General features: G+C 43.4%; 1 protein-coding gene and 1 long non-coding RNA gene across 8 annotated transcripts in view; one reads left to right on the forward strand and one right to left on the reverse strand.

The window, feature by feature from the left end:
* The first annotated feature begins 580 nt into the window (after positions 1 to 580).
* Positions 581 to 23,833, forward strand: LOC118299341. Its single transcript, XR_004789831.2, has 4 exons — positions 581 to 697; positions 1,678 to 1,782; positions 2,597 to 2,658; positions 23,232 to 23,833. It is a non-coding gene; the product is annotated as an uncharacterized LOC118299341 (long non-coding RNA).
* gpr4 (G protein-coupled receptor 4) overlaps positions 7,881 to 27,385 on the reverse strand; it is a 33,095-nt gene continuing 13,590 nt past the window's right edge. For 2 of the 7 annotated variants that reach the window (XM_035622959.2, XM_035622962.2), the window contains exons 2-5: positions 15,017 to 15,078; positions 14,287 to 14,582; positions 12,358 to 12,622; positions 7,881 to 11,746 (exon numbers count right to left, since the gene is read on the reverse strand). In XM_035622959.2, the coding sequence (XP_035478852.1) occupies positions 11,025 to 11,746; positions 12,358 to 12,622; positions 14,287 to 14,415 (1,116 nt within the window). In that variant the 5' untranslated portion in view covers positions 14,416 to 14,582; positions 15,017 to 15,078 and the 3' untranslated portion in view covers positions 7,881 to 11,024. Of the gene's footprint in view, positions 11,747 to 12,357; positions 12,623 to 14,286; positions 15,079 to 27,385 lie in introns of all 7 variants that reach the window. The other 5 variants (XM_035622958.2, XM_035622961.2, XM_047335664.1 and 2 more) reach the window with 3 other exon arrangements.

A 27,385-nucleotide genomic window follows, 5' to 3' on the forward strand; every position in this document is an offset into this window, starting at 1 on the left:
TACACAAAAAATAGATGTATACAACTTGACTGTACATTACAGGGTTGAGGTTTGACAAGCATTATTAAGCGAGGTGACCAAAAATAGTAAAAAAATGGCTTAGAGTTCAGAGGGTTAATTTCATGTCTAGGTAAAGGTCGAACTCCTCGTCACCCTGCCTTAACTCCATCCCCATTCAGCAGGCTGAACCTCAGTTTGATCCCTGGTTCGATATGAATCTCAATCTCATTCATGAGTCCAATCACCAATCCCACTCACGGTCCAAACATCAACCCCCAGTTTACTTATTATATATATTGCTTCCATTTACAGCCAGATTCCTAATCCTAATTCAGTTCCTCTATCAGTCTCTAGGCCTCTGTCACATGGTCCAGTTACAGTCTTTGTCTGTATCACAGTTTTAAATTTCTACTCCATTTACAGTTTTAGGCCGTAGATTAGGTACCCAGTCCTCAGTGCTAGTTCCTGTCCCAGGCTCTGATCTCAGCCCTGCTCTTCCAAAATTCACAGACCCTGCACTGACGCAGCTGGACTCACCCTGTCACCACCATGGGGACTGTATGTTAACAGGAAGTAGACTGCCGTTACGCTTCAGGACTCATTTTCTTATTTCCTCTTAAAGCCGCCCAATCAGAAGAAGATTCACACGCAGGGACAGACCACCAGCCCAGAGGGCTGTCGGGAAACATCTGCAGGGGTGAGCGAGGATGTCGGACACATTTTAAGTAAACTCAAGATGATTGAAGCTACTGGGTCACGCCTGCTAGTGTTCTGACCTCCTGGACACTTATACAAGTTATGATGAACTTTTTTCATTCTCTAGAAGTTATTATAGTGTTTTGGTTTATGTCCCATGTCAACAAAACCATATGTGTTGTTGTTTTTAAAGACATTTGTCTCTGTTGTTTATGTGTTACCATGTTAACAGATCACTGTGGCGAGGAATGGATGAGGATTTTGAGAAGTCGGGGGAAATAAACACAGTTTTGTGTTTGAAATAAAGTTGCAAATTATCTCCCAATTAGCTGAATACTTAGATTATGCATGCACTTAATGAAGAGTGACAAAGAACTACTGAAGCAAATAGAAATGTTTATCCAAATAGCTGAGAAAAATGGTTTGTTTTCTGAAAATTGGCATTACCAGGAGTGGGGTTATATGTCAGTATTTCATTTATAGTCACACATAATTGTAGACATCTGAGAACACTGTGACATATTACTAAAAATATGTCTCAGGGTCCAAACACTTGATGCAAAAATGCATAAATATGGCTCCACATTACTGCATTTTTGTTTGAAAACTCATCACTGCTGATATGTTTATGCCTGCTGTCCATGCCTGCTTAAAACGCTTGTTTGGACGGAGACTGTTATAGTTTTAAAATGAAAACCTAGTAGTACGGATGCAGCCTAAGTACCAAGTTTTAACAACAGAACAATTCTTTCGGTTAATAGTCAACATCGAATACTACAATGAATTATTGAGCTGTTAGCAGGCTATGAACCTTATGAACATCCAACAACTGCATCCAACAGTGCATAAAAACATCCAACAGCTCGCACGGAAGAAGAAGGAATTTGTGTGATACGTGTCCACTGAATTCAGCTGAACAATAAATCAACATGAACAACTTTCTATGATTAGTCGTTTGCTTAATTCTAATGTTTCTTACAGACCTCTATCCACAAGGGCGTTCAATCGAACTGTGAGGTACATTTCAAACAAACAAAATGATGTCAAGTAAAGCCTCCTCAGCTCTGACCAGCCATGAAGCCACAGGTAATAACCTAAACCTAAACTTCTAAATGAACGTCTCCCTTAAATTTCCCAGACCTCAAGCTGTTGAAAGAACCATAGGAAGGAGGTACTTCGGAAAAAATAAATACTATAGTGTAAAGTTGTTTCCCTTCAACTATAAATACTGTCACTCTGGAAGTCGTGCTGATTAACGCTGCTCCCCACCATTTGGAAGAATGTAGATCGGTGAAATGCAAAGTAGTTTGCGATGGAACGTGTGATGCAGATGTTGTGATATCAGTGCACTCATTAGAACAGCACCTTGACAAGGCCAGTTTCTCTTGAAGCCAATTAGTCTCATGCTCCCGTCCGAGAGAAGGACAGTGGTGTTACATTGTAGAATCATGTGATGCTAAACAGGTTTTTCCAGGTCACAGGACCATTAGATAATGACATAACAATGTCACGAGAAACTGTTTCGCAAACATTAAGAAACAATGATTTCATTCTCACTCACAAAAAGATAGATCAGATCCCCCCCCCCCCCATTTCCCTCCTCTGTTTCACCACACATTTGAGGCACACTGAGAAAAAAAAGGTCTCTCCAATATGAAATACTCTCAGATAAAACTTTTGTTTAGTGTGGGTATATGCAGTGTGTGTGCGTGTGTGTGTGTTCTTCCTGAAGTGTGTACTTCTTCAGACTCCTGTCTTTGTCTGTATCAGTTCTCTCGGTTCATTTTGGTTTCATTGCTTAAAACGACAAGAAAATATTGCACAAACAGTTCTGTGTATTTACCTTTTCTATTTCTGGGCCGCACTGTGTATCTTGATATGTGTTTGTTTCCTCTTTCAGGTTCGTTGTTAAACTGGCGGGGAGGCAGAGGAGGAGATGATGACTGAGGTTCAATGCTGGACGTGAGTCAGACCACGACTTTGTGAAGCCAAAGCCTAAACAGCCATTGTTTCATGTCGCTTCGCCTCTTATCTTATCAAATAACAACATGCCACGCACGATAAAATACACTGACACAGAGAGAGCACGCGTATGGGTTTACGAGTCCATATAAAGAAATACAGTACACACATTCTAATACAGTACACTCACACAGTCCAAAGGCCGGACCCGTCAGTGTCCAACAAACAAACAGACATTGTTTTTGTCCATGGTAGTGAAACATCCTGAGTATCACTACAACAACACTTTTTTTTGCATATATGCAAACATTTTTATTGGTCACACCACCCCAGCGAGGCCTGCAAGGTTGTTACTGCTCAGCTCATTCTGTATCCCCACTCTATCAATAAACCATTATTGAAATAATGTGTTCCCTAGCCACTGACATTACCCACCAACCTTACATGCTTTACTATAAAAATAACTCTCACTATTATAATCCCAACCCCAAACTGAAACGCAGCCCTTTTGAAGAAGTCAGGCCTGCATATCGTGTCCTAACTTTGTCAAAGTCTTGGTCCTCAAAAAGATACGAAGGTACAAACACACAAACAGAGAGAGAGAGAGAGAGAGAGAGGACGTGACACCACCTCCTGTGAATCTCCAAGATTGCAGACACTTGCGGTGACTCACCGCTCAATACCGGAACAGAAAACTGTAAATCACTGAAGCAATTTCACCTTTTGGTGCACACAGATCTGTTTATAGCTGCAATCAGCAGTAATACATGGTCTTCTCTGTTGCAGCATCCAGTCTTTGAAAATAGCTCTGTCCATTCTGCAGATACGCAGCCATTTTGTCGTTCCTGTGGTGTCAAAGAGTTAGTGGTACTTGCTCTTTGCTCTAGTCCTTGCTTGTGTGTGATGTTTCTGTATGCCTTAAGCACATAGTAATCATAATAATTATATTTGTGTAACCTAAGTGCTTCACATAGGTTAAAATGCACATATTCAAAGTACAGGAATACATGCAAACATATAGACAAGCATAATTTAATACAATCATACATACATACAGCCATGCACAAACAGATACATTAAGTATGCAACCAGAATAAATAAAAGCTTTGGGCGAATGTAGTGTTATAAAAAGGCAAATCTATAAAAAAAAAATTATTTAACAAAGCAACAGCCTGTTTTTCAAAAGCAGCAGCCTCAGAAGCACAGTCACCTCTGGATAAAAAAAAAAAAACATTAATACACCCCTTACAACTAAAGGTAACAAATGGTGGTAACATACTTCGTAATTCTGGGTTTCTGAATAACAAAATGATCATGTGAATATTGTTAAGGAACGTTAGCATTTCGCAACTGAAGGACATAAAAAGGATTCCCCGTGCAACGGGAAGTCTGTGTTACCCAACAAATATGTTGTAATGTAATGTTTGTAATTCAAACCATCTTGAATCTTCCCCACACTGAGGAAATAAGCAGCCGCCAGCTAGTTCACATCTGTCGGTGGAGGGTCGGGGGGGTCGTACCCTCGTCGCTACGCAGTCAGTGACCCATCGGAGGGCGCCAGCTGTTTTCTTGCTCTCCATTGGTTGGTTCCTTCGTGAACTCCAGTCTCTCCTCAGCAACTGAGTTTGACAGCTGAGGCTTGTTTAGAGTGACGCTGGGAAATGCTTTAAATCATCAAAATAGTGAGAGAACAAGCTGACCTGCACAACGTAAACACTAAAGAGTGTAATTATAATAGCTGAGCAACATGTGCTCCATGTTGCTCTATGTAAGTGCACTACTCAGACGTTAAATAAACTAGCTATGTGTTAAATAATCACACAGCTAAATCAAGACACAAATGTTAATGGGTTTTAAGCGCTTGCCTGTAGATTCCCACATCCATGCAAATCTCTCGACCTTATTAAAAGTTGAGCCGCACAACTGGGCCAGAGCCCATGCATGAATTATGGGTGGTCATTTGCAATTCTCTCTCTGACCTCTTTGGACTTACTATGAATCCATATCCCTAACCTGAAGGGGGATTTGTCTTTCAAAAGAGCAGTCCCTCTGGATAATAAGGCCACATTTGAATATATATGCAGGAGTCTATTGATAAGCTCCTGAATGACTTTGAGGAGTCTGGTGTGTGCAGGCAGCCCCACCTCATTTGATTCAAATACTACAAACCAGCTCTGTGCTGGCACTTTATGTGTAACACAGGTTCATGTCTTAAAGCCAAGAAAAACTGCAACAATACGGAGCAGTGATAAACTGTAGCCAAGAGGCAGTTTACCATGTGTTTATTGCACATGGGGACAGTAACTGTCGCAGGTTTCTTTTCATAAACCTTGTGAACATTATCTTACATTTGATTTTAACTTTCCAAATGTTAGAATAAAATAGCAATGGTCATGCCTTTTTTGTCTCACCATAACATCAGTTTTTTATTCAGACAAATAACTGTGTAGCTTGTATCTGTCGTTCCGTAAAACCCATTGCTTATTTTCACGCATACAGTTTTTTTACATTTTGATAAGCCCACAAGCCCTCATGTCTCTTCAACTGGATAACGTTTAAAAACGTACACGCTTGTCAATCAGAAATTAGAGCTTTTGTTCCTGCCTCCTGCACAGTTCAGGACGCATGGTTTGCATCCAAAAGCAATGGGAGTCTTTTTTCGTGTTGAGCATTTGTCTGGGCTGTTCGGGGGCTGACGACCTGCTTCCTCTGCCAGGATGGAAATACAACCCAGTGAGTTACTAATAAGATTATAACATGCATCTTAAAAAATGGATTCTGGGTCACATTGGTCACAGTTGTAGGAGGAATAAGTAGCTCAGCGAGTGCTATGGTACACATGATAGAAATTGTATGTATGTTTTAGGAGTGAGGGATTTATGCAAGGTAGACTAATATTTTGTAGAAAGCACTTAAATAGGTACATAAGTCCTCTTGGTGTATATTATGTTTTATATTTTATTACAAAACCAAGAAAAGGGGAAGGTAGCCATAGTCTAATACCATTAAATTGGATGTACGCAGCGTACCTGTGAAAATGAAACAACGAGACAAACAGACAAAACCATGTTTAGATGTGACGGAGGTGATTTACCTGCTGTTATGAAAGTATGTTGCTTGTCCAGTTTTGATGAGGTTTCACTTAGACCTGAGTCAATAGATAACTGTGGAAAGTCTGTGCACACCCTTCAGTTGGTATTTAAAGCTGCCAAAATCAACAGTTTTATATAATCAATGGATCAAATGACTGCGTATACGTGTGCGGGGTCACGTACCGTACCAAATCAAGCAAGAACGGTCACGATATCCCTCTGCGGTCCCTCTAAGCTCTGAGGAGCATTTTAGCATCTTTCAGCTGAGCTCTTTGTTTCGGTTCACTCTCACTACTGTCACCAGTATCATCTCCAGAAGCACCAATAAGGAGCTCTGAAAGAGGATAAACAGCTCGGAGACTTTACTGTAGCGACCTGCTGGTGCAGATAGTGGAGCATTTATCAGCTCAAGGAGCCAGATATGTTCCTCTGGAGTTTGTGGAGACATCAAGGTGAACACGACATGATTCAATCGTAATGCTGATGTTCCACCATTCCGTGTAAATAATGTTGTACTGAAGGAAATGCTTGCCAACAAGTTAGCCATAGCAACTTAAATGACAATAACACGGTAATGCTGTGTTAACGTCTACTGTTCTACTGCCGCAATGTGGACAAAGATTCGGTAGACGCAGGTTTTGACTGTTTAGACTGAATCCGTTGTAGGGGAACAAAACCACATCACCCCAGTCTCTGTAAATCCCGTTAAGTAAAATATCAGCTTCAAAGAGCCGACCTGTTGGCTCCAGTTTGACCTCTGCTGCTGAGCTGCTCTCAGGCCCCGGTAATGAATCTGAATATCTCAATATCTCCTCTATGTCCAGAGGTGTTTCTCTATCCTTACCTGGTAGTAGACCTCCCTCATATTTAGGTGAGCTGCCGCAGATGACAGTGGGGCCTCTGGTGAGCTTCTAAATATAGACCTAAAAGCTGAGGTGACCAGTGAAGCATAGAGGACGAGAGACAATGTTCCCTCGTGGAGAGAGAGAGAGAGAGAGAGAGAGAGAGAGTTTTGTCCGTCCTCTCAATTACAGAGAGCAAATGTGTGAGCGTTCGCCTTTTGCTCACTTTTCCCCTTAACAGATATGCAGTGAAACTCACGAGCATACCCACAAACACACCATACGGTGTACCTTTACACACAGTATACTCTTTCATGTATGTTGCGCAGATGCATTATTTTTCTGGCCCCCGTCTTTCCCCGCTGTTTCTCCCTTTTCTCTCACCCGCCCACATGTCCTATCTTGTATAACACAGTGTGAATGTGTCCGCCCCCGCAACAACACGTCGTAAATATATGGTTCCTTCTGATGTGCAGGGCAATAATGGAAACAACACATCGCACACTGTCATAGATAAGTGCACGGGCGCACTGCAGTACACTAATTCATGCAGATACACACACACACACACACAAATCCTACTGTGTGTCCTTCAGGTCGTTCATTATGCGCACAGCTCTGGGAGTCAACAGCATGACAAAGTGAGGAGTGAAGAAGGTGACTTTGAGTTGGCGGCATCCCAGCTGCTTTTCACCGCTGCGCGTTTGTGTGAAAGACGTCAAGTCCGTCAGCAAGAGTCGCAGAAGCTGGTCTGGAACAACACTCAAGCATTTTCTCATATGCCGGCCCCTCCGATGTGGATTTGCCAACTGCTGTCGGCGTGCCGCCAAATGGAGGAGACAGGCGCTACTGATCAGGCTGGATCCTGGACGAATAAGTAGTTACGTGAAGAATGAAGAACAGGAGAGAGCGAAGAGAGAAGTTGGAACGCAGGCGTTCACCTTTTAAAGAGAGTTAGCAGCTGTGAAAGTGTGGTTTTGTTGGCTTGTGTAAATCGTGCATATTCAAAGACTTGGCACAGTGTATTTCTTTCATGCTCATACGAGAGATAGAGAGCGAGATAACAATAAAAATCACACTGCTATCCCCGACCATGTACAACATTATGAGCCTGACGGAAATGATGGCGAGAAAACGTACAGAAACTACAACAGAGAGAAAAGGAGAGAAATAAAACCGTTTCCTATCAATCGATTTCCATTTAACGCCTCCTCTGACCTGCGACTGCCTCCCGTGTGGCTTTGGTTCAGCTCCTAGATGCTAAACAAACAAAAAACACGAGAGGATGAAAAGTTTCATGTGCATATTTTATTTTCTCACTGACACTGTCGATCAACTAATACACATCATGAAGCCTCGCACCTCCTCTCTGAGACGGACATACTGATGCACGATAAAAGCAGCGGCACACAGAGCAGTGTTTCGGGCCAAACCTGACGAGCTGAAAGTGTCCAGAGGAAAACCTGAACACAGTAACAATTTCATGCCAAGACAGAATAAAAAAAAAATATTCTGTGTCATCACATTTCCCATCTTTCTGATGTGACATTTGGCAGGTGGAACCAAAGCAGGAAGCTCTGTCAATCACCATGAAATAATAATACACAAGATAAGACAGTATGCCAGGACCATATTTCTGAACATACAGGGGGGCATCCTATAATGTGAAAGGAGTCATCGAAAATAGTCAACGTTCAAAGACTGGCTGATGACTACAAGTTGATTTTTAGAGATTTCAGTTCCCTCTGTTCTGACTGCCTTGTCCCGTTCGCATATTTTCAAAGTGACATTTATTCTTTCTTTGTGTACTGTACTCTATGCCTTAAAGTAAAGGTACGGTGTGTAGGATTTGGGGGAATCTGTCGGCAGATAGATGCAGATTCATTAGTGTATAACCGCATGAAACTAGGATTCATTGTGTTCTCATTAACTTCTACCTTTTCTCAAGAGGGAGTCCTCTTCCACGCAGCCCACCGTGTTGCACCGTCATGTTCCTACAGTAGCCCAGAACAGACAAACCAAAGTCTGGGGATATGTTTTTGCGTTACCCGAAGACTATGGTCGAATTTATGCCACTAATTCCTACAGACTGGAGCTTCACAAACTATTGTGGATGGTGAAATAGCTTTTTGGGTCACTTTGTCTTTGATTTACTGTGAAAACGAGCTGCCGACTAGGAAAAGGAATGTAATTGAAAAATGTTGGCTGAAACCGTCAGTTATGTCCTCATTAAGGACAGTGACGGACTGGCCATCTGGAATTTGGGCAAATGCCAGAAGGGCCGCCCACTATATGGGCCGCTCAGAATGGGTCAATATGTTGATAAATTTAGTATTTGATTATTTAAAAACAGTTGTTTTATGCATGCAGCCACAAGTGTTGACTACGCAAGTGTTCCTTTCGCATGTCTTCGCACTTGTCAAAGTACCCCCAGGCCGGCGGGACGGATCTCCTGGACGCCCATCGGATGGGTAAAGAAACACACGAGTAGCTGAAAAACCCTTCGACGGCGTGAAAGAGGCCGCAGACGATTTTGTGAACTGGGCAAACGCAACATTTCTAAGTGAGGAATGTGAAATGGAAGTGCGGGCCGCATTGCCCGCAAAACACACCAAGAAAAGAATGACAATTTGATGAAAATGCAACAGTTGAGAATTCACAGTCTGACTTGTCAGAGCCACACACTGGGACAGTCAGACTGTCACAACCAGTTGCCTGTAGCGGTGGCCTACTCTGCTTTAAAGGAGCAGTAAGCGATTTTAATCCAATACACTTTATGTAAAAATCGGCGAATGATTCCTCACGGCCGCTAGCTGTCGGTTCTGTGTGTTCGGAGTAAAAAAATCCAGTTTTTCGGCACAGTCACCAGGCATCGGCTGTAGCCATAGTGCGTGTTGTTTTTTTCATGTCAGCATTTAAGTGGGGCTGGTGTTGTTGGGTTTGAAAAAAGGGCCGGTGTGTGCTGCAAATGCCAGGGCCGTTATTTTGATCCCAGTCCGTCACTGATTAAGAACAATAAGCTCCACACACAAGGGAGAGACACTCCTTTGTCCTCAGTCAGCAATCGAGGCGGAATATTCAGATCAGTTCCCATTTTAAACCGGCGTGGAAGAATCGGTTTAAGTTTCTCTTTGTCATCTCAATTCGTCCGATTATTTTGCTCCCTGTGGCAGTAAGAACTAAAAAGATAAAAAACATGGCTCACATTAAAGAAGAAACACATTTCTACTCTAAGTCTTCTTTCTGTCACAGTTTGTAAGCTGAGGTACTTCATACAGCTTCACTACTTCCTTCAAAACCTAATGGAATGGTTAAGCATTACAAATGATTTTGGCTAGTAATCTACAATCTTTTCTCCATTATCGTCTGTCCTTCTTGCATATTCCAAAGTGGCACCTTTCTGGGGGTCAAACGTTAGTCTCTTGCGTTTGCCGTTTGTGCAGTCGGATGTCCAAGCAGTCTGAGAGTCCAAAGGTGTCTCCTCTCCGTTAGTTTAAATAATTCCACTTAAATATCCAAAGAGGTCCTGGCATGAATGACTCCTGGCACGGTGATAAATAGTCGAAATATCCAAATTGTGTTTGATAAAAGCTATATTTGCCAGACCAGCTGTAGGGCTGTCAGCGTGTCGGTTGTTCCGTTGCTCCAACACTGAACTAGTTCAACATCCACTGGATGGATTGGTATGACATATGATGCACTGAGGCTGAATCCTGAGGACTTTGGTGGACTTTGCATACAGCACCAATGAAGACGAAACTGCACGAGTATACCTAAAAGTCTAATGTCTGAATCCTTGCCAGCCTTTCTCGGTGGTCTGGGATTAATGATAACATAGCATGTTCATTAACATGAATATGAGTAATGTAATGTAAACCAAATCAACAAACATAGAACGGACCCTGACCCACGAGCTGTCAGTCAGAGATGGCTTAAATGGCCACCATACAAAGAATGAAGCCACCTGATTTACGGCATGACCTGTTACCAGGTGCCACCCTCAGACCAAACTTCACTTTTTTTTTGCCCTTCTAATTGCAAAGCATTTTTTCCATTTTTCTTTCAACCAACATTTTGTCTTCTTCTGGTGTGTACAGTATGCGTTTTATTGTGCAGGTAATCTTTGTACTGTGCCGCAGTTTTCTGAGGTTCTCTGGATGTGCACATGACCACTCCTCATAATTGGTGTAAACACGTTGCAGGGGGCTGATGCCATTCGCTACAGATGCGTCTCGATTACTTCATCATTCTCGCTCCCATTTCTGACTTGGTAAATTGCCATTCAGTGTAGCTTTACCCCAAGAATCTGAAGCCACGAGGGCATTTGATTTCAGCCCGTCAGACCAGAAGATATCAGACATGTTAGGAGCTTCCTCCCCCCACTAATCTGAGCGGTTCGGAGCAGTCTGCCTCTCCCCGTTCTGCGTTGAAGTCACTTCCTAACACTGAGGATGGTCATCTGTAGACACTCTTCCTTCAGAGCCACCAGCTCTGTCTTGTAGATGCTTGTCTTGGCTCCATCGGCGTACACGCAGGGCTGCTTCTTTGCCGCTAGTGGCGTTTCCATGGTAACCGAACCAGCGTTCAGTATGTCGGCGTGTGACGGCGAGGAGGAGGAGCCCCTGTGGCAGGCCACAGACAGCAGCGCCGAGAGGGCTCGACTGACATCGTGCCGAGCCCCCTCGTTGACGAAGCAGTACAGAATGGGGTCTGCGACACAGTTTAGGCTGGTCAGTGCCAACGACACATGGTACGCTGCAAACAAGCTCTCCTCAGATCCACAGTCACATGGCTCCTTCAGATACATGACACTCCGCACAAGGAGGAGGATGTGATACGGTCCGAAGCAGAACAAAACAATCAGGATCAAACTCAAAGCCAGCCTCTGAATTTTGGCTTTTTCCTGGCGCTCAGTCGAGACATTGCAGCGCACCGCAGCAAGGATCCCGCGGTAGGCGACCAGCATGGCCGTCCAGGGAGCAAGGAAGCCCAGGAATGTCCTGTAGAGGTTCATCCCCGCCACCCAGTCCTGCATGGGATACTTCTCGAAGCAGAAGGTGTGGTTGAAACGACCCTGGAAGAGCTCATCGTGAAAGAGGGGAGCAGAGTTGGCTACGATCTCAATGATCCACACCATGGCGCTGACCAGGACAGCTGCAGCGAGTTCAGGACAGTAGAGGACAGAGACATTAGACCTCATTAGACCCCTTTGGATTCTCTAGCCTGTGTGAATACTGCACTGTATTAAAAGAAGCACATGCACAGAGTCCTTAAGACAGATTGAGTGACACCATTTACTGTACAAACATAAGAAGCCACGAATATACATGTATACTATATGAAATGGAGTCTCCCAGTCATCCATATGAAAACATACCATTATTTAAGCTTTTGCGATTGAATAAAGAAATCAATTTCCTAAATTTCACCAATTTGTCTTTCTAGAAACGTAAGTCTGGCGCCTTGTTACTAGAATCTGCTCCAGGCACATATCATTGGATTTTATTAAGAGCAATGACTTTAGCAGACATGTTCATTTAACTTGTTACTTATAAAAACTTATTTTGACAATCTAAGTGATCTTATCACACAAAGTAAATTGGTATTAGTTTGAGGACCTACTCGCTTCATAATTGGAAAGTTGCCTTTTCTCCTGATTAACATTTGACTTTATATGGATCTCTCAAAGACATGATCGCAACAACTTTTCAACATGAGGGTTTGATGCGGACATAAGTCATCACCCTATTCTTCACCCTACGTACCGGTTTTGATTCGTCGAACCTTGGCGAAGCGCATGGGGTATGCCACAGCCAGGTACCTGTCCAGCGATATACAGCAGAGGAAGGCGATGCTGACGTAGATGTTCGTGTAGAAGATGAAGCCGAACAGCTTGCAGCTCTCCTGACCATGGATCCAGTCATCGTGCTGCAGGAAGTAGTCGATCCACAGAGGAAGAGCCATGATGTAGAGGAGGTCAGCCACCGACAGGTTGATCAGGTAGATGCCGAGCTCGTTGCGCTGGCGCACCTGGAGGGAGGGGTGCGATAAAAGGGAAGAAGAGGAAAGGGAGACAAGATGTAGGGATGGAATTTAAAGATTTTACATTTAAAGCTCTTGAGTTAAAGGTAGAAATATATGGAGCAAGAAATATACATGTGTAACAGAGAGGGGTTAAAAGCGTGTCAGGCTGGTTCTGTCCTTTTCGTATACAAGTGAAACAGTGAAAACATTATGACGCAAACACTGTGTTTCCTTTCTCCATTTGTCTCTTCAGTATGTGGTACTGGTGACCATATCAATACCTTTAAAAACATATACATGTATAAATACTTAGAGCCAGTTCAAGAAATCTGGGCTTCATATTTGATTCTGGCCTCTGTTTTGAGGACCAAGTAAAGAAGGTCGTTCAGTCCTGTTTCTTTCAAATCAAGCTTAATAAAAAAAAAATGAAAAAGCTTTCATGCCTGCGTGTTCATTCATGAATTGTTTAATTTACATTTAATCTTATTGTGTTTAAGTTGTTTTTTTTAAAGTTCCACTTCACATCCTCCGTCAAGCTTTTCCGAAGATTCGTCAGCAGTCGGATTGAAATCCAGATACTAGGAGACAGCTCCGTTTCCCATGCAGTATTGATATTACAATGTTAATATTTAGGCAGAACGGCCCTGGTAAATAAACAGCACGCCAATTATGTTCATGTCTGGGGTTCAGTTTAGGTAGTTTCTCAGCAATCAGGTTAATGCGACCGAGCCCTGAAGCGTGCCTGGTAACTACAGTAACTCGAATGCACCTGCGGTTGCAGTGCACCTACAGTTCTCGGAGTCATGCGCTGTGTTTGTGTCGCGACGCGCTGCACGTTGAAAGTTTACAACGCGGCACTGATGCGGAGATGGAAGCCAAACAATAATATGACGTCGAAATGTCAGTTATTTGTAATGATGCTTGTGCTTGAAAAAAATATGAGTTAGTGAACTTGTTCGAAATGAAAAGTCAATAGCAACCCTTCCAGCTGCCAAAGCAAACGGACAGTCTGTGGGAAAAAAGGTTTGGTGCTGTATGGGAAAATGTATCCACTGTGTGCTCTGTCAAAAGTAAAAAAGAGCAGGCAGAGTTGGACGTGTTACTTGGACAATTATTAATTCACCTCCAGCATTACTTTAACTGTAATTTGTTACATAACTAATTACACAACTTGTTCTGTAACTAATTTACCGCAAAACAAAAACATTAATGCGCACCCAGCCAACGAAGTAAAGCTGCGTACAGACCATCAACAGCTACGTGTTAACCCCTCAACGAAAAGAATGGACGGAGCGAAGCATTACCCTGTGCACGAATGCCCCAATCAGGAAATGTAACTTTTTTTAAAATATTGTAATAATGACATTTAAGAACTGGAATAAAGAGGCAGTGATTACAGTGAATCAGATGATTTCTTGGTGACATGCTGACACCGCACAGGCACAAAAAGACAACGTCATCATGGCGTCATTATGAAAGGCCAGTAGGACGTCGTTAAAACCATATGATCATAATCATTTTTCAACCGCTATAAACTGTAGGTCGTGTACATAGTCCTATAGGATGCAGAGATTTGTACATTAATTAAAAAATTCCCCATAATGTGACATCACGTGTGTGTGTGTGTGTGTGTGTGTGTGTGTGTGTGTGTGTGTGTCTGTCCTCCCCACCTGCATGTAGGCAGCCCACAGGGCCATACAGTTAGTGGGCAGCCCCAGGACGATGACGATGATGTAGAGCGTGGGCTGGAAGAACTGGTCCACCTTACTGTCCACATCACAGAACGAGATGTTGCACATTGTCCTGTGTGGCGCACCCTCGAGTGTGTGATTGTGTACAGTATGTGCGCCTGTCGGCGTGTGACGTGTGTTCAGCTGCCCTCAGCTCTGAGCGTCTCTCCGCGGTCCCATTACATCCCAGCTCCAGCAGTTTGACGGTGACATCTCGTCTCTGGCGTCCTGCTCGGCTACCGAGTGACAGAAGAAAACAGGGCCGTCGCTTTCAGGGCATTTCATGGTTTCTGGGTTTTTTTAAAGACCGTCCTTGTTGCCCAAGGGCTCTGGCGCGTCATGATCCTCTCTCATGCTCTAAAGCGAGTCCCCGTGCCGCGCAGTGTGATGGAAAAGAGGAGAAGAAAGGCAAGAGGTGAGGGAGTAAATGTGCTGAAATGAAAGCTGCCTTATCAACGCTGTGCCAGGGCTCCTGCGCCTGGACAGGACCTCATCAATCTTTTAGAGATTAGAGGTCTGCCAGGCCGACTGTGAGTGGGAGCGGCTGAACGCCGTTGTGTGTGTGTGTGTGTGTGTGTGTGTGTGTGTGTTTGTGTGTGTGGGTGTGTCTCAAGGTCCTGATGACACACAAAACTCCTGAGGGATGCGCGCAGTAAAACACAGGAATTACTTTACAGAGCTTCAGCACTTTGCAGCCGAGAGGTCGTCCATTTGCTCTGAACGTCCAAACACCTGCAGGGGAAGGAGACACACAGAGAGAGAGAGAATTCAGCAATGATTCAGTAATATTACAGTTTAAGTCACACAAAATAGCAACAATAGAGATGTTTTGTTTGGTCAGTGAGAAATTCGATTTGTTGCACTGATGTTCATTATCTATAGTAAAGCTAATAAAACAGTAACATTAAAAATACAGATGAACTTTAAAAAAAAGAGAAATGTTAAAGTAGAAATGTTAAAGTATCATAAAAATCAACATCAACAAAGAAACGCAAAGAATGAATCTGGGCCACACTATGCAAGTCTTTAAACTAAATGGGAATAGAGTAAGTCTTGTTCATCACTTTATACATTTCCCCTGATATATGTGATATTTGCGGAAACTAGAAATATTAAAATAAACTCTATTTGGGTGTGAAGAATGTTTGAATGGCGTGGGTTTGTAACGACCGTGGTCAAAGCTTTGACTGAACATGAGGCTGTCTGGGAAGTCATTTTCATTCGCCACTGCCTCTCGACCGGTCAGGAAGGCAGGAACAGAGAAATGCATCGAGAATGCCGCGTGTCCTCATTGTCTTTTTCCCTGCCGGGCCCGTCGTGGCTCTCCTCACACCGCAGCCATGAAAACGTCGTGTTTCAGGCTCATTCGCTGTGCTTATTAGCTGTGCTCTAAATCTGGAGCCGGGTACATTTGTAGCTCACCACACTTTCTCCGGCAAGCACTCATCCCCAACACGCACAGTCGAACCCGTCTCCTGTTATACATTGGATTCTGCCGCCTCGGACATTCAGGGAAATGTGTTTAGGGAAGACACTGATAGCTGGGCCGACGTAGAGATGGGGGGAAAGAGGCAGCGAGTGCAGTGAATCAGCACTGGGCGCTCGTTTATCTGGGACACACGGAGAGACTCTGTACGATCTGGTATGATAACACGGAACATGCTGACAAACCGTACAGGTACGCGTACAACACCACCTTGCAAACAGTGCAAACAGAGCGTCCTGGACATATGATAAGCATAATGTCAGCCTTCACATAAACATGACCTGAATACACATGTACAGTAGAGAGAGAGAGAGAGAGAGAGAGAGAGCGAGCAGGGTGGGGAGCTCACTTCCCACCTTCCACCCTGAGCTCAGCTTCTTGTTTATACATCTTGGACCGCTTTGATATTTTTGCATATGGCTGATGTGAGTCCACACATGCTTTCAATCGCCGTGTCTAAATATGTTCTTAAGCACCGGGAGCTGCCTCCCTCAAAGAGTTTATGTATGTTTCAGCTTCTTGTCATTCCGCTTGAAATCGATAGATTTCAGGAATAATTGTGGAGGTTTCCCATGCATGAAGATCCAACTGGCTGTGGGAGCCTCGACACATTTTGGTGAAATGTTAATCACGTCGAGACCGAGTTTGTGTCAAAGGGAAAAAATTAATTGCATGGTGAACGGTGGATATCCACGGCACGTGTTAAGGCGTCATTCATGGCACCTGCGTAGAATTTGATCTGAAGTCAATGGAGGCAACAGTGGAGGGTCATGTAATCACAGAGAGGGACAGAGGTTGTGTGGGGAGCGCGGGAATGATGACCTGATGGCGCCTGGTGGTCGAGTTACTCTGAGCGAATGTGAAGGCCGTTTCATTGCTCCAGTTCAAAGGTGACAATTTCACGCAGTGTCCAGAATGGAAGGGTTCGTCCTTTAAGGAGCAGGAACGTCCTTAATTCATTGAATTGCACTTTTTCTTTTTTTTTACCTGGTGGTGGGATAATAAGGTCAGGTGGGTCCTTGTCTGCGAAGCCTCATTGTCAAGAGATCAGCCAAACAACCACACCACCCAGCAGACTCTGGGTGCCGGGAACAAAAATGAGCCGCGTGGTGCCACAGTCCACGATCCAGGGAGACTGGTCATGGACACACTGGGACATGCCCGCGTGTGGGCTCCGCGACTAAAGCACGGCGATGCTTGTTTCCACACATGACCGGGAGGCGCGTTCCGGATAAAAATGAAAGGAGGAGGCCTCCGAGGCGTCTGTCGTCACACAACAAACAAAGGGTCTGTGAAGGAAACAGTTTCAGCTTGAGATAATGTGGCAGTCACCGGTGTGGAACAGTGACTTTGGGTTGAGCTGACCCCGGTGCCACACACACACACACACACACACACACACACACACACACACGTTAAGTGAGGTCATTTCTACGGTGACCTTGTAAAAATAACTCTGTGTTGGGGGAAACACCTCCGCTGTAATCTGTTTTCACACACATTACCACCATAGTACAGAGGTATTAGAGTGTCGGAGGTTCATTCGGTTGATCGTATTTGCAAAAAGAAAAGGTGGCACGTTGTGTGGACTCGAGTAAGACTTGTCTTGACGAAGCAAATACGACCATAGCACAGAGTGACACGGGCTTGTTGTGCGTCGCGGAAAATCATGTGTGTTATCATCGTCCACCCTGTTACAATGCAGGAATGTGATTTGTTTGATCAGTTGAAGATATTTATCACGCGGCGTTTGCATGCGATGGCCACACTCACGCAACTCTCTATTGTTGTCGTGGTTAGTGTGTGTGTGTGTGTGTGTGTGTGTGTGCATGCGTGCGTGTTTGTGTGTGCGTGTGTGTGTGTGTGTGTGTGTGTGACCTCCTGGCAGGTTTCTGTACGCTGTCAGTTCAGTAAGCAGCAGCTGACAGGCTCATCAGGCGTTCGTGCCTGTTTTGTCCACATGGGCGGGGCGACATGATTCACATCCTGCCACTGTTTCACACCATTGCACCGATAGAAAGTAAATCATGAACAGATCCTTTAAGCAAAACTGTAATTCTGACTTGCTGCCCTTTGGAACTCAAATATTACAAATGAATTGAATTTAAATATAAACAGCTGTTCTTCAGGCAGCTTTTCTTTCTTTCCTTGATTTCTGTCCATCAGTCAGACTGCGCAGTCCTGCATGTATGACAGTAAAGAGCTTTTTGTTTTCCAAAACACCCTGCATGTGTCTATGGAAAATAATGTAAAAATGGTGTGTATTACATAAGGAATAGTTCTGCGGTGATGCACTGTTAGGTTTCAGGCTACATAGTTCACAGCTGAAGAGAGGTTCAGGAGGTTCATTAGTAATTCAAAATTAGAAGCGTCTGTGTTTGTGTGTGTTTGTGTGTGTGTGTGTGTGTGTGTGTGTGTGTGTGTGTGTGTGTGTGTACAATAGAGGCCTAAATCAACCTGTAATGTGCTGTCTGGTGCACTGCAGCGGCGTCTGATCTGATGCCAAAGAAGATTAGGTCAAGCACTCACACATACAAGCGTGCACACACACACACACACACACACACGAAAGTCTGTCCCCGTCCTTCACTTACTTTTCTTCCTTTCACTTCCCCCCCTACATCGCCCCCATTGTTCAGAATTTTGGCTCTCATGTTCTTTGTCCAGGTAACCAACACTGAACATCACAACTCAACTGGTGCACACTTACTGTAAACTCCTACCGGATAAATAACTCGATGTGAGATGTGACGAATGATTTTCTTTCATACACAGAAATTAGACATTAAAAGTCAAAGTGTTGGCGTCATTGTAAGTTAAAGCCGAAGGCGGTGACTTTGTGTTTTGATAAGGTTGAAGTCACGTGACTCAGCACAAGTCATGCCATGAGTGATCCAGTGAAAATTATGCCCAGATGATAGCGTACTGCAACTTTAACAAGAAGTAATAATAAAAGAAATGTGGATCAGATCAGAAACTGCTGCTCATTTTGCAGTTTGAGTCTAGACTCAACATGTGAGATACCGTAAAGACTACAACAAGAACTAAGACATACCGAGGTGCAACTCACTTAGGGGTCAGCAAGGGATTATTATTAGTATTATTATTATTATTATCAGGTTTTGTAATCTGTATGAACTACATCGCTTTGTTTTCTGGTAGAATGTCCCTTTAATTGTTTGGTTTTATGAATTGTTCAGTGTCGTCGCAGCAACACTAAATAACGTGGAGCCAGGAGGGAAGACGACACAAACAAGGTCCTGACCTGCATCTTAGAAAATGGAAACTGTAGGGTCACTGATTAAGTAATTTAACAGTAGCCTGTGTGTGTGTGTGTGTGTGTGTGTGTGTGTGTGTGTGTGTGTGTGTGTGTGTGTGTGTGTGTGTTCTGGCAGTGATTGTGAGGCTGTTTGTCAAACATTCCTGTTGACAGTCTAACAGTGGAACCAGGAAGACAGTAATGCTACACTATCAAACAGGTTAACACACCTCTTGCTCTCCACAAAACAATCTGGTCGCTTCCCGGACACACACACACACACACACACACACACACACACGCACGCACACACACACACACCAACTCCTCTGGAGACTCAACCTGGCAACCATAAAGTTGGCTTCCCCTAAAATCAGTCTCACTGTCTGCTTCTTAAGAATCATATTTCCAGTGTCCTGAGACAGACATGCAGTAAAACAGTTCTGCTCCAGTCAAACAGTAATTTTAGGATGGAAGCTGCAATTCATCAGGTTTATCTCACTGTGTGTCACTGATTATTGCTTTTGATGAAGCCCTGAGTGCATATTTCAAACCCTGGGTCACGACTTGCATCCACACCAGACACGTTTTTCCATAAAAGTGGCATATTAAGTGGTGCATGAGAGGGGCGATAAATACAGTCCGCTCTACCGTCACTCTCATTTATCATATGCGCTGCTGATGATGTCAGAAGCACTTGAATGGTACAGGGGTGATATTGAATCGGCTGGAGGAGCTGATTCAATCAGAGGAGCTGGAAAGGTGTGGAAACAGGGATGATAACCTATTGACTGTATACAGACAGGAGTTAGAATGATAACGAGTTATTTTCATTAGTGGGCCAACATGTCATTGGCCAATATAGTTCAGCATTTGAACAGAATTTGGAATTTCACAAAATGGAATTAAACAAAAATAGAAGTAAATACTAAATGTATTTAGTATTAGTGCCCAACGCACAAGGGATTGCACATCAGATGAAACTACAATGCCACGTTTTCAAGTGATGTTCTGTAAATGCAGCCTTCGGTATATTTTTAGACAACTTTATTGATTTTTACATTAGGCCGTATGAATGTAAACGCAAGTGAAGCCCTGAGCAGTTCCAGTGCACACACACCGCACTGGGGGAGTGCAGCTGCTGCTCGTCCGCTGCTGCGGCCACACAGGCACACAGGGGCAAAGAGTCAGTCCCCTCCATATCTAATAGAATTGCAACTGGATGCCTCACCGATTGTGTCAGTCTGGCCAATGAAATTTGAGCAGTGCATGTTACCAATAACTGGTGTTGCTGAGAGTTTTAGCTGCTGCTATTTTTTCACCCAAGTAAGTAACCTGAATTGAATAAGGAATGAAGGATGCAAAGTTTCATCTTACATACACAGTGGTTTTGCCTTTACGTATGTGCTCTCTCTCACACACACACACACACACACACACACCACGTGCAGTGTACCCACTTATCCACTATGAAGAATTACTGTAAGTTACGCTTGGGAAAAGGGTTGTTTCTTCTTTAGAAATGTCCTACATGTGAACAGGTGCAGGGACGAAAATACATCTCCGAGTCTGATGAAAAAGCAACCGCACCAAGTTCTCTGTGCATCCCGATGGAGAAAATAAATCTCAGGCAGATCTATTCTTCTGACTCAGTGGTTGTATGTATATATATATATATATATATATATAAATAACCGTTATTTCCACTCAGTCAGTCAGTTCCCCGATGTGCCTCCCTGATGACCCCAGACGTCTTTGTCATAAGGTTCGAGTAACAAAGTGCAAAGCAGAGAACCCACAGAACAAAGCTACGGTAGCAGTGGTTTATGGGAAATATCCACATGGTTAACGACATGTTGTCTGACCAGCCTCATCAAAGATGGAGGATCCCTCGTCTCTCTCTCTGTATGATACAAGCTTTTCACTTTTGCTGACAGCCATTACAGCTTTACAACACATGTTCCCATGTGAGCTTCCCTGACACAGCGATAAAGATAAGAGAAAGAGATAAGATAAAACGATGCTGATGCCTGTGGGATACTGAGCTGAGATACAGCAGCAAATGCTGTCAAAATAAAGCTATGAAATTAATTTATATTCAGTGTGGATGATACACTCGGCTGACAGTTTATTTAGTACACATACAGTAGCTATACAGTAGTTAAATTCAAATTGGTGGTTGTAATATTCTTTCCACCCCATTTATATCAGATGCCACACTGCAAGGCGACACTTTCGCAAAACTGCAGAAACGGGTCGGTCACAAACACCTGCCTCACATCTCAAACTTTTCTTTATGCTGAATTTTAGTAAATCAGCGCTCATATGACGGCTCATATGACGGCTCACATGAAGGCTCATATGACGGCCAGAGACGACAGCTGGGCGGCATCTCCTGTCGTCACGGCTCCCAGTTTGAGACAGTCGTCCCCGAGGGGCCTGACTTGTCATAATCAGTTGTAAACAGGAGGGAGGACGGCTCGGTGTCAGCGCTCATAAGTGTGGTGGGAAAAGCCCCGGCACCGTCCAAGCCGGACACAACAACAATAAACACAAAACATGCGGAGAGGAGAGGAGAGAAAAGAAGAGGAGAGGAGAGGAGAGGGTTTACATATCAGTTCCATGAGACTGGAGACATATTGACTGAGTCAGGCTGACCAAAGCATCTCTCTTTCTGTGTGTGTGTGTGTGTGTGTGTGTGTGTGCGTGTGTGTGTGTGTGTGTGTGTGTGTTTGCTCAGCACTTGAGGGGTTTGAGTTTCAGGTCCGCAGAGAGAGGACATTTTTGGAAAGTGATGACATTTTGTCCACTTGTCTTATTCTTTGATTGCACGGGCGGGTTGATTCTCGGTTTTCAGGGTTAAAAGATTTGCTCAGCATTTTGGGAAATATCCTTATTCGCCTACTTGCCGAGGGTAAGACTTGCAAGATTGATGCCGTTTTTTAAAGTGTGGTGACTTCAGGAAGGGATCGCTCCACTGCCAGCATGGAGAGGCAGAACAAATACACAGCTCTTATTACAGCTCTTTGTCTTTTGAGTGGAGAAAAGTAATATGTCAGCGAAAGGTCCTCGCCAATGTGATAGCACGTGTGCAGAGATGTTCAATTTACCATTTCCCCTTTCGGAAACCGATTCGAATACGTGGACTTTGCTTATCGCTTATCATTTTTCATTGCTGTCACACAAAATGCATTAAATGACCACACTTCCCAAAATCCATGAACTTACTCCACCAACTGCAAAACACCATATATTTGCAGCACGTTTTTTCTCAAATGCTAACACACTGTTTTCAAAACTGTTAAAAAAACATCCAAAACAGAATGATGGAAAATGTCATGCAGTTTGAAAACATACTGTAAGGGCATGGGTTGACCCCAGCAGCTGACACCTAGAGGATGAACTGAGATGTCTCATTACTCTTCATGCAGTTTCACAAAACTACCTGTATATACTTTACAGTATAATCTGCATAATCTATAACCTCTAAAAATGCACAGCTTTGTTGGATGAAAGGTTTAAGGTGAACAGATGGAACCGAAGCTGAACAAACAGCAATAAGATGTTTGTCTAAGATGAAACAGTTCAGAGGTTAGTGAAGAGAAGAAAAAAAGATAGAACACTGATACGTGTGCTGGCCTTTGTTATCGTCAGCAAACGGCGAGGTCATCTCAGGTTTGTTTAAAATAAAACACACAGGACAAGGAAATCAAAACCTACGTTAAAACTTAATGTGTTTCAGACCAAGTGTCCTTATTTTGTAACATAAAATGATGCGAATGAAGGGATATCACAAGAACTCTGGCCCATCCTAAGGATTTAAATATCTGCCATGAATTTTTGCAGGAAAAATAATCAGATCAGCGCAAACTCAAGGAGACAGACGATCAGAGAAGTTGAAAACAAATGATTAAGCATTTAAACTGACAGTATAAGGAGGATAAATTCAGATGAACAGTGAAATTTGATCCAAAACTCCATAATCATGCATCAACATTGACAAAAAGACTTCCTGGTTCAATTTTGTGGTTGAGCCATAGCTTACGTGTCTATTCATATATAAATGGAAGGCATCACTACATCAACATGTAAGATTCCAGTGAATAATTTCCAGTGAGAACATGCCATCTTCATTTACAGACTATCCTCACAGACGAGCACAGAGGACCGATTGAGAACTTGGTCACATGGCGCAACAACAATCACCTGAAGCTCAGTATCACCAGCATCAACCCTGTGGCGGACAACCAGAGGAACAGGCGGCCCCTTGTCCTGGTTGACATCCAGGGAGAGGAAGTGTAGATGGTGGACTCCAGAAAAAGTCCATTTAAATAAATAAAGGCCACAAAACCATTTTAGCAGAACATTATCATGTCAGAGTGAATATGACCCCGACCTTTTAGTTATAAACGCAATCACTTCATCGTTTTTTTTCTCCAATGAGACAGTGGTGTGGAATTTTGTCATGATTAGCTTTGACTTTTGACCTCCAAAATCTGATCAATTCTTCCTAAAGACCGAACCTTACTCCCTGAATTTATCATTAGAAAAAGACAATTCTAAAATGAGCCCCTTGAAGCTGATTTTCCCTTTTTAAAAATGTGTATGTAGCCTCTTGATTCTTGCCCTTGTGGGTAATATCTTTATGGTTAAATGAACTTATTGTAAGTTGCTCTGGACAAAAGCCTCTGCTGAATGAATGTAATGTAATCACTGACAATAAACCTGTTTCCTTTTCTCCATCTCTCTGTCTGTCTGCACTGCTGGATCCACTCACAAAACGAGCCCCTAACATGATGCTTGTTTAGATGTTATTTTCTTGTGGGTCTCTACCCTGCCTAAACAGTTCTCACTGTAAACCCTCTGAGCATTGACGTGACTGCAAGGGAAAACAAATCTTTGCGCTTCAATGAACACCCCCAGCTGATGTTGATGCTCCTCTTCTCACAATAACAGCCTACCACCACAATAGCACACAATATAATAAAATTAAACTTATATACAAGCATTTGTGTTGTGAAGGAGATGTCGTGACTGTGTTCCAGGTGTGTTGTGGCTGATGCTATCTATATAGGTGAGAGTTAAGTTATCGTTCAGTTCCAGCTCATTTAGATCGTCTTATTTACCAGTTATATGCCAAACCAGTTATATGTGATGATAATGATATCACTCAATCTGGAGGTGAGCTGAACTGATGGAGAGAAAGGAAAGGAACTCAGGCTTCAACAAAATCTAAACAAAAATCACGAGCCAAAAGTGATGGTTGAAAAGAGAAGTGTGTTTCTAATCTCCCTCACAAAACGTTGTCAAAAAAATGAGCCTGCTCACTCACCAGCACCCCGTGGCCTCTCTGTCTGACGACACCGTGCATCCGAGTTCTCCAAACAGATCAGCCATGGGATTGTGCAGGTTCTGTTCGTCGGCCTTCGGGGGCAGCTCGCCCGAGGCCTGGCAGAGAGATACTCCTGTGACAGACACAGTGTTGGCCTGCTTGGTGCGCTAGCGTAATCACAACATCTGTGGCGAGCTTAGACATATCTGCCGTGTCACATGGAAGCAGGCCAGCGGCAGAAAACACCAGCGCTCATGTTACACAGAGACTAACAACCGGGGGGGGGGGGGGGGGGGGGGGGGGGGGGGGGGCAGCAGGACGGTGGCTGTAGTCCAAAACCAGCTGTAACACATTTTACACACCGGATTCAGACGTGTTTCGACTTTTAATGAAATTACACTGACGTCAGTTATGTTATAGGAAAGGCCCCAGTTGTTCAGGGAAACATACTCTCACATGATACACATGCAGAACATGACTATAGAAACTTGGAGGTGTTCTTCACAGACTTTGTGTTGAAGTTCGAACAATAAATTATAATCCCGGATCAAAATCTATCTGTGCATTTTTAAGGGCACAGAGTATACTATTATAGATTCATATGCTATACATGACTCTTTATTGTCATCGTACTGCAGTAGACGGCAACGCAGCAAAACAATGTTCTCACACTGTAATGACAAAATGGGACTGAAATAGTTTTTGTCCTTGCCGCAGGGGACAAGCAGAAAAAAAAAAGGTGCAGACATTTGGAAACTTCTAAATTAAGCCGCGGGGCGAGCCAAACATTCGATTTTCAAATCGATCGAAGAAGTAAAAATGAAGTTGAAAGCGGATCAGAGGGGGACTTATTTTGGCTGTTCATTGCACCGGTGAAAGCCAGAGTCCAAGTGGGATTCACATTCTTCTCCTTGATGAATAATAGATTCATTATGGAGTTTATTTCACAGTGATGTTTCACCACAGCCACTGAAGAGGAAGCGGATTACCTGTATTTGCATAACACTCTAAAAATCTATCGTAAATCTTTTTTGTGTGTGCCCTGATGGATACATGTTAATCACACACCGTGTCGATGATATTATACACCACAGTTACTGACAGTTGTCACCAGCAGTGTGGCTGCCACCCCGAGTCACAGTTATAACAACCATCCGTCAAAGGCCCTAATCCCTTTACAGGTGAGTCACGACAGACGATGACTTCAGATTAGATTACAGTGGAGATGATTGGGTATATCTGGACCAAACAACCAGACTGTATTATTAGAAAGGCTCAGTCTCCAGCAAGGTAATCAGTTCTTGTAACATCTTCAGAGTGAAATTTCTCTACCATGCCATCTGACCCCCGTGAGTCAGAGGTCAGAGGATTAGACCCAACCATGTCTTCCATAGTCTCGCAAGTGTCACATTTGAAAAGCTCAGCAGGAAATTGTTACACGCCTTGGGTCATATCGACCCGCACTGCTCCCCGCAAGGTGACTAGAACATGCCCCTAGGTGTGTGTGTGTGTGTGTGTGTGTGTGTGTGTGTGTGTGTTCTTAAAAGGCACATACAAGTGATTCTCTTACGTAAATCACTTGAGAATCACTTGTATGTGCCATTCAACAACATATCTGTCCACAAAGGTGCTGAGAACAAGCTGAAACATGAACATACTGTACAGTATGTGCAGACAATGAAATAAACAGATACACTCAGTCAGTTGAATTGGACCAAGCTCATAAAGTGTTTGATTATTTGCTGGGGTCAAAACCCTGATGCACAAGTAGAGATGCACCATGGTGTAATTTGAATATACAGAAGAGCTGCATCGTGAGGAGCACAATAAAAAAATCAAATCTCAATTTATATCAACTGAATATGCATGCCAAATTTGGAAGAAATGATATCAATGCCACGTATGAGAACTTGTTGATAATCTTTTTTTCTCTCTCTCAACGGGTCGCCGTGAAATGTGAAGGATTGCATGTCATCAGACAACTATAGCATCAGTGAAAATACTAATCAGAGCAGGATGTGTTGCTGTCATGGCGCAGCCCGAACATCATGTCTGTCACCACAACGCATGTTAGACAAGATGACGGTGCTGTTGAGAGCAGCAGAGAACAAGAAAAGAGGGAGCGACCGCGAGATAACAGCTCGCGGCTCGTCATCAGCTGCTCAGCTGAGTCATGAGACTGAAGCCCGAGGACCCAGTTGTCATCAGGAGGCCGTCTCACCTGGGTGTGTGTGTGTGTGTGTGTGTGGGTGTGGGTGTGTGTGTGTGTGTGTGTGTGTGTGTGTGGTTCGGTGTGTGTGGGTGTGGGTGAAAAATAGCAACATCTAATGGAATGAACACAAACACGCGCGCAGCACGACCTTCATAGCCGTGAGAATGAAAAAGCAAGACGGACTGAGAGAAAGAAAGAAAAATAAAAGAGAGATGACAGAATAGATTGAACAAAACGCAAAGAAACACAAGACAGAAGACAAACATATACTGAAAGAAAACCAGATGGGCAGAATATTGGAAAACTGGAAAATAAATAGAAAGCTGTCAGTCCTCCTAAGCATCAACAAACAAACTTTTCCCAAAACTGGGAGTGGATTAAATCGGAGTTCTATCGGAGATGACATGAGAGACGCATCCTATAGGACAACAGACACAACCTGAAGATTATATAGATTAAAATAAATGATTAATCAGCATATGGTATAGGAATGAAGCCGTTGTGAATATGGCGTAGTAATGCATTAACTTTTGCAACCGCACATTAAGCAGATCATTTGTCATCATATTGTATGAATGAAGTATGGTTGATAAAAATATGGAATGCCATTATTACAATGTAATAAAGTAAGCATTGCCTGATTGGGGTATAATTCATTGTTTTATTAGATAAACTATTTTTATAGTGCTTTATATAATGTCATTACATTTTCCTTTTGTTTTCTAAAAAACACCTTCATCTCTGTGCATA

The sequence above is a fragment of the Scophthalmus maximus genome, chromosome 11 (assembly GCF_022379125.1).
Source record: "Scophthalmus maximus strain ysfricsl-2021 chromosome 11, ASM2237912v1, whole genome shotgun sequence".
NCBI classification, from domain to species: Eukaryota; Metazoa; Chordata; class Actinopteri; order Pleuronectiformes; family Scophthalmidae; genus Scophthalmus; species Scophthalmus maximus.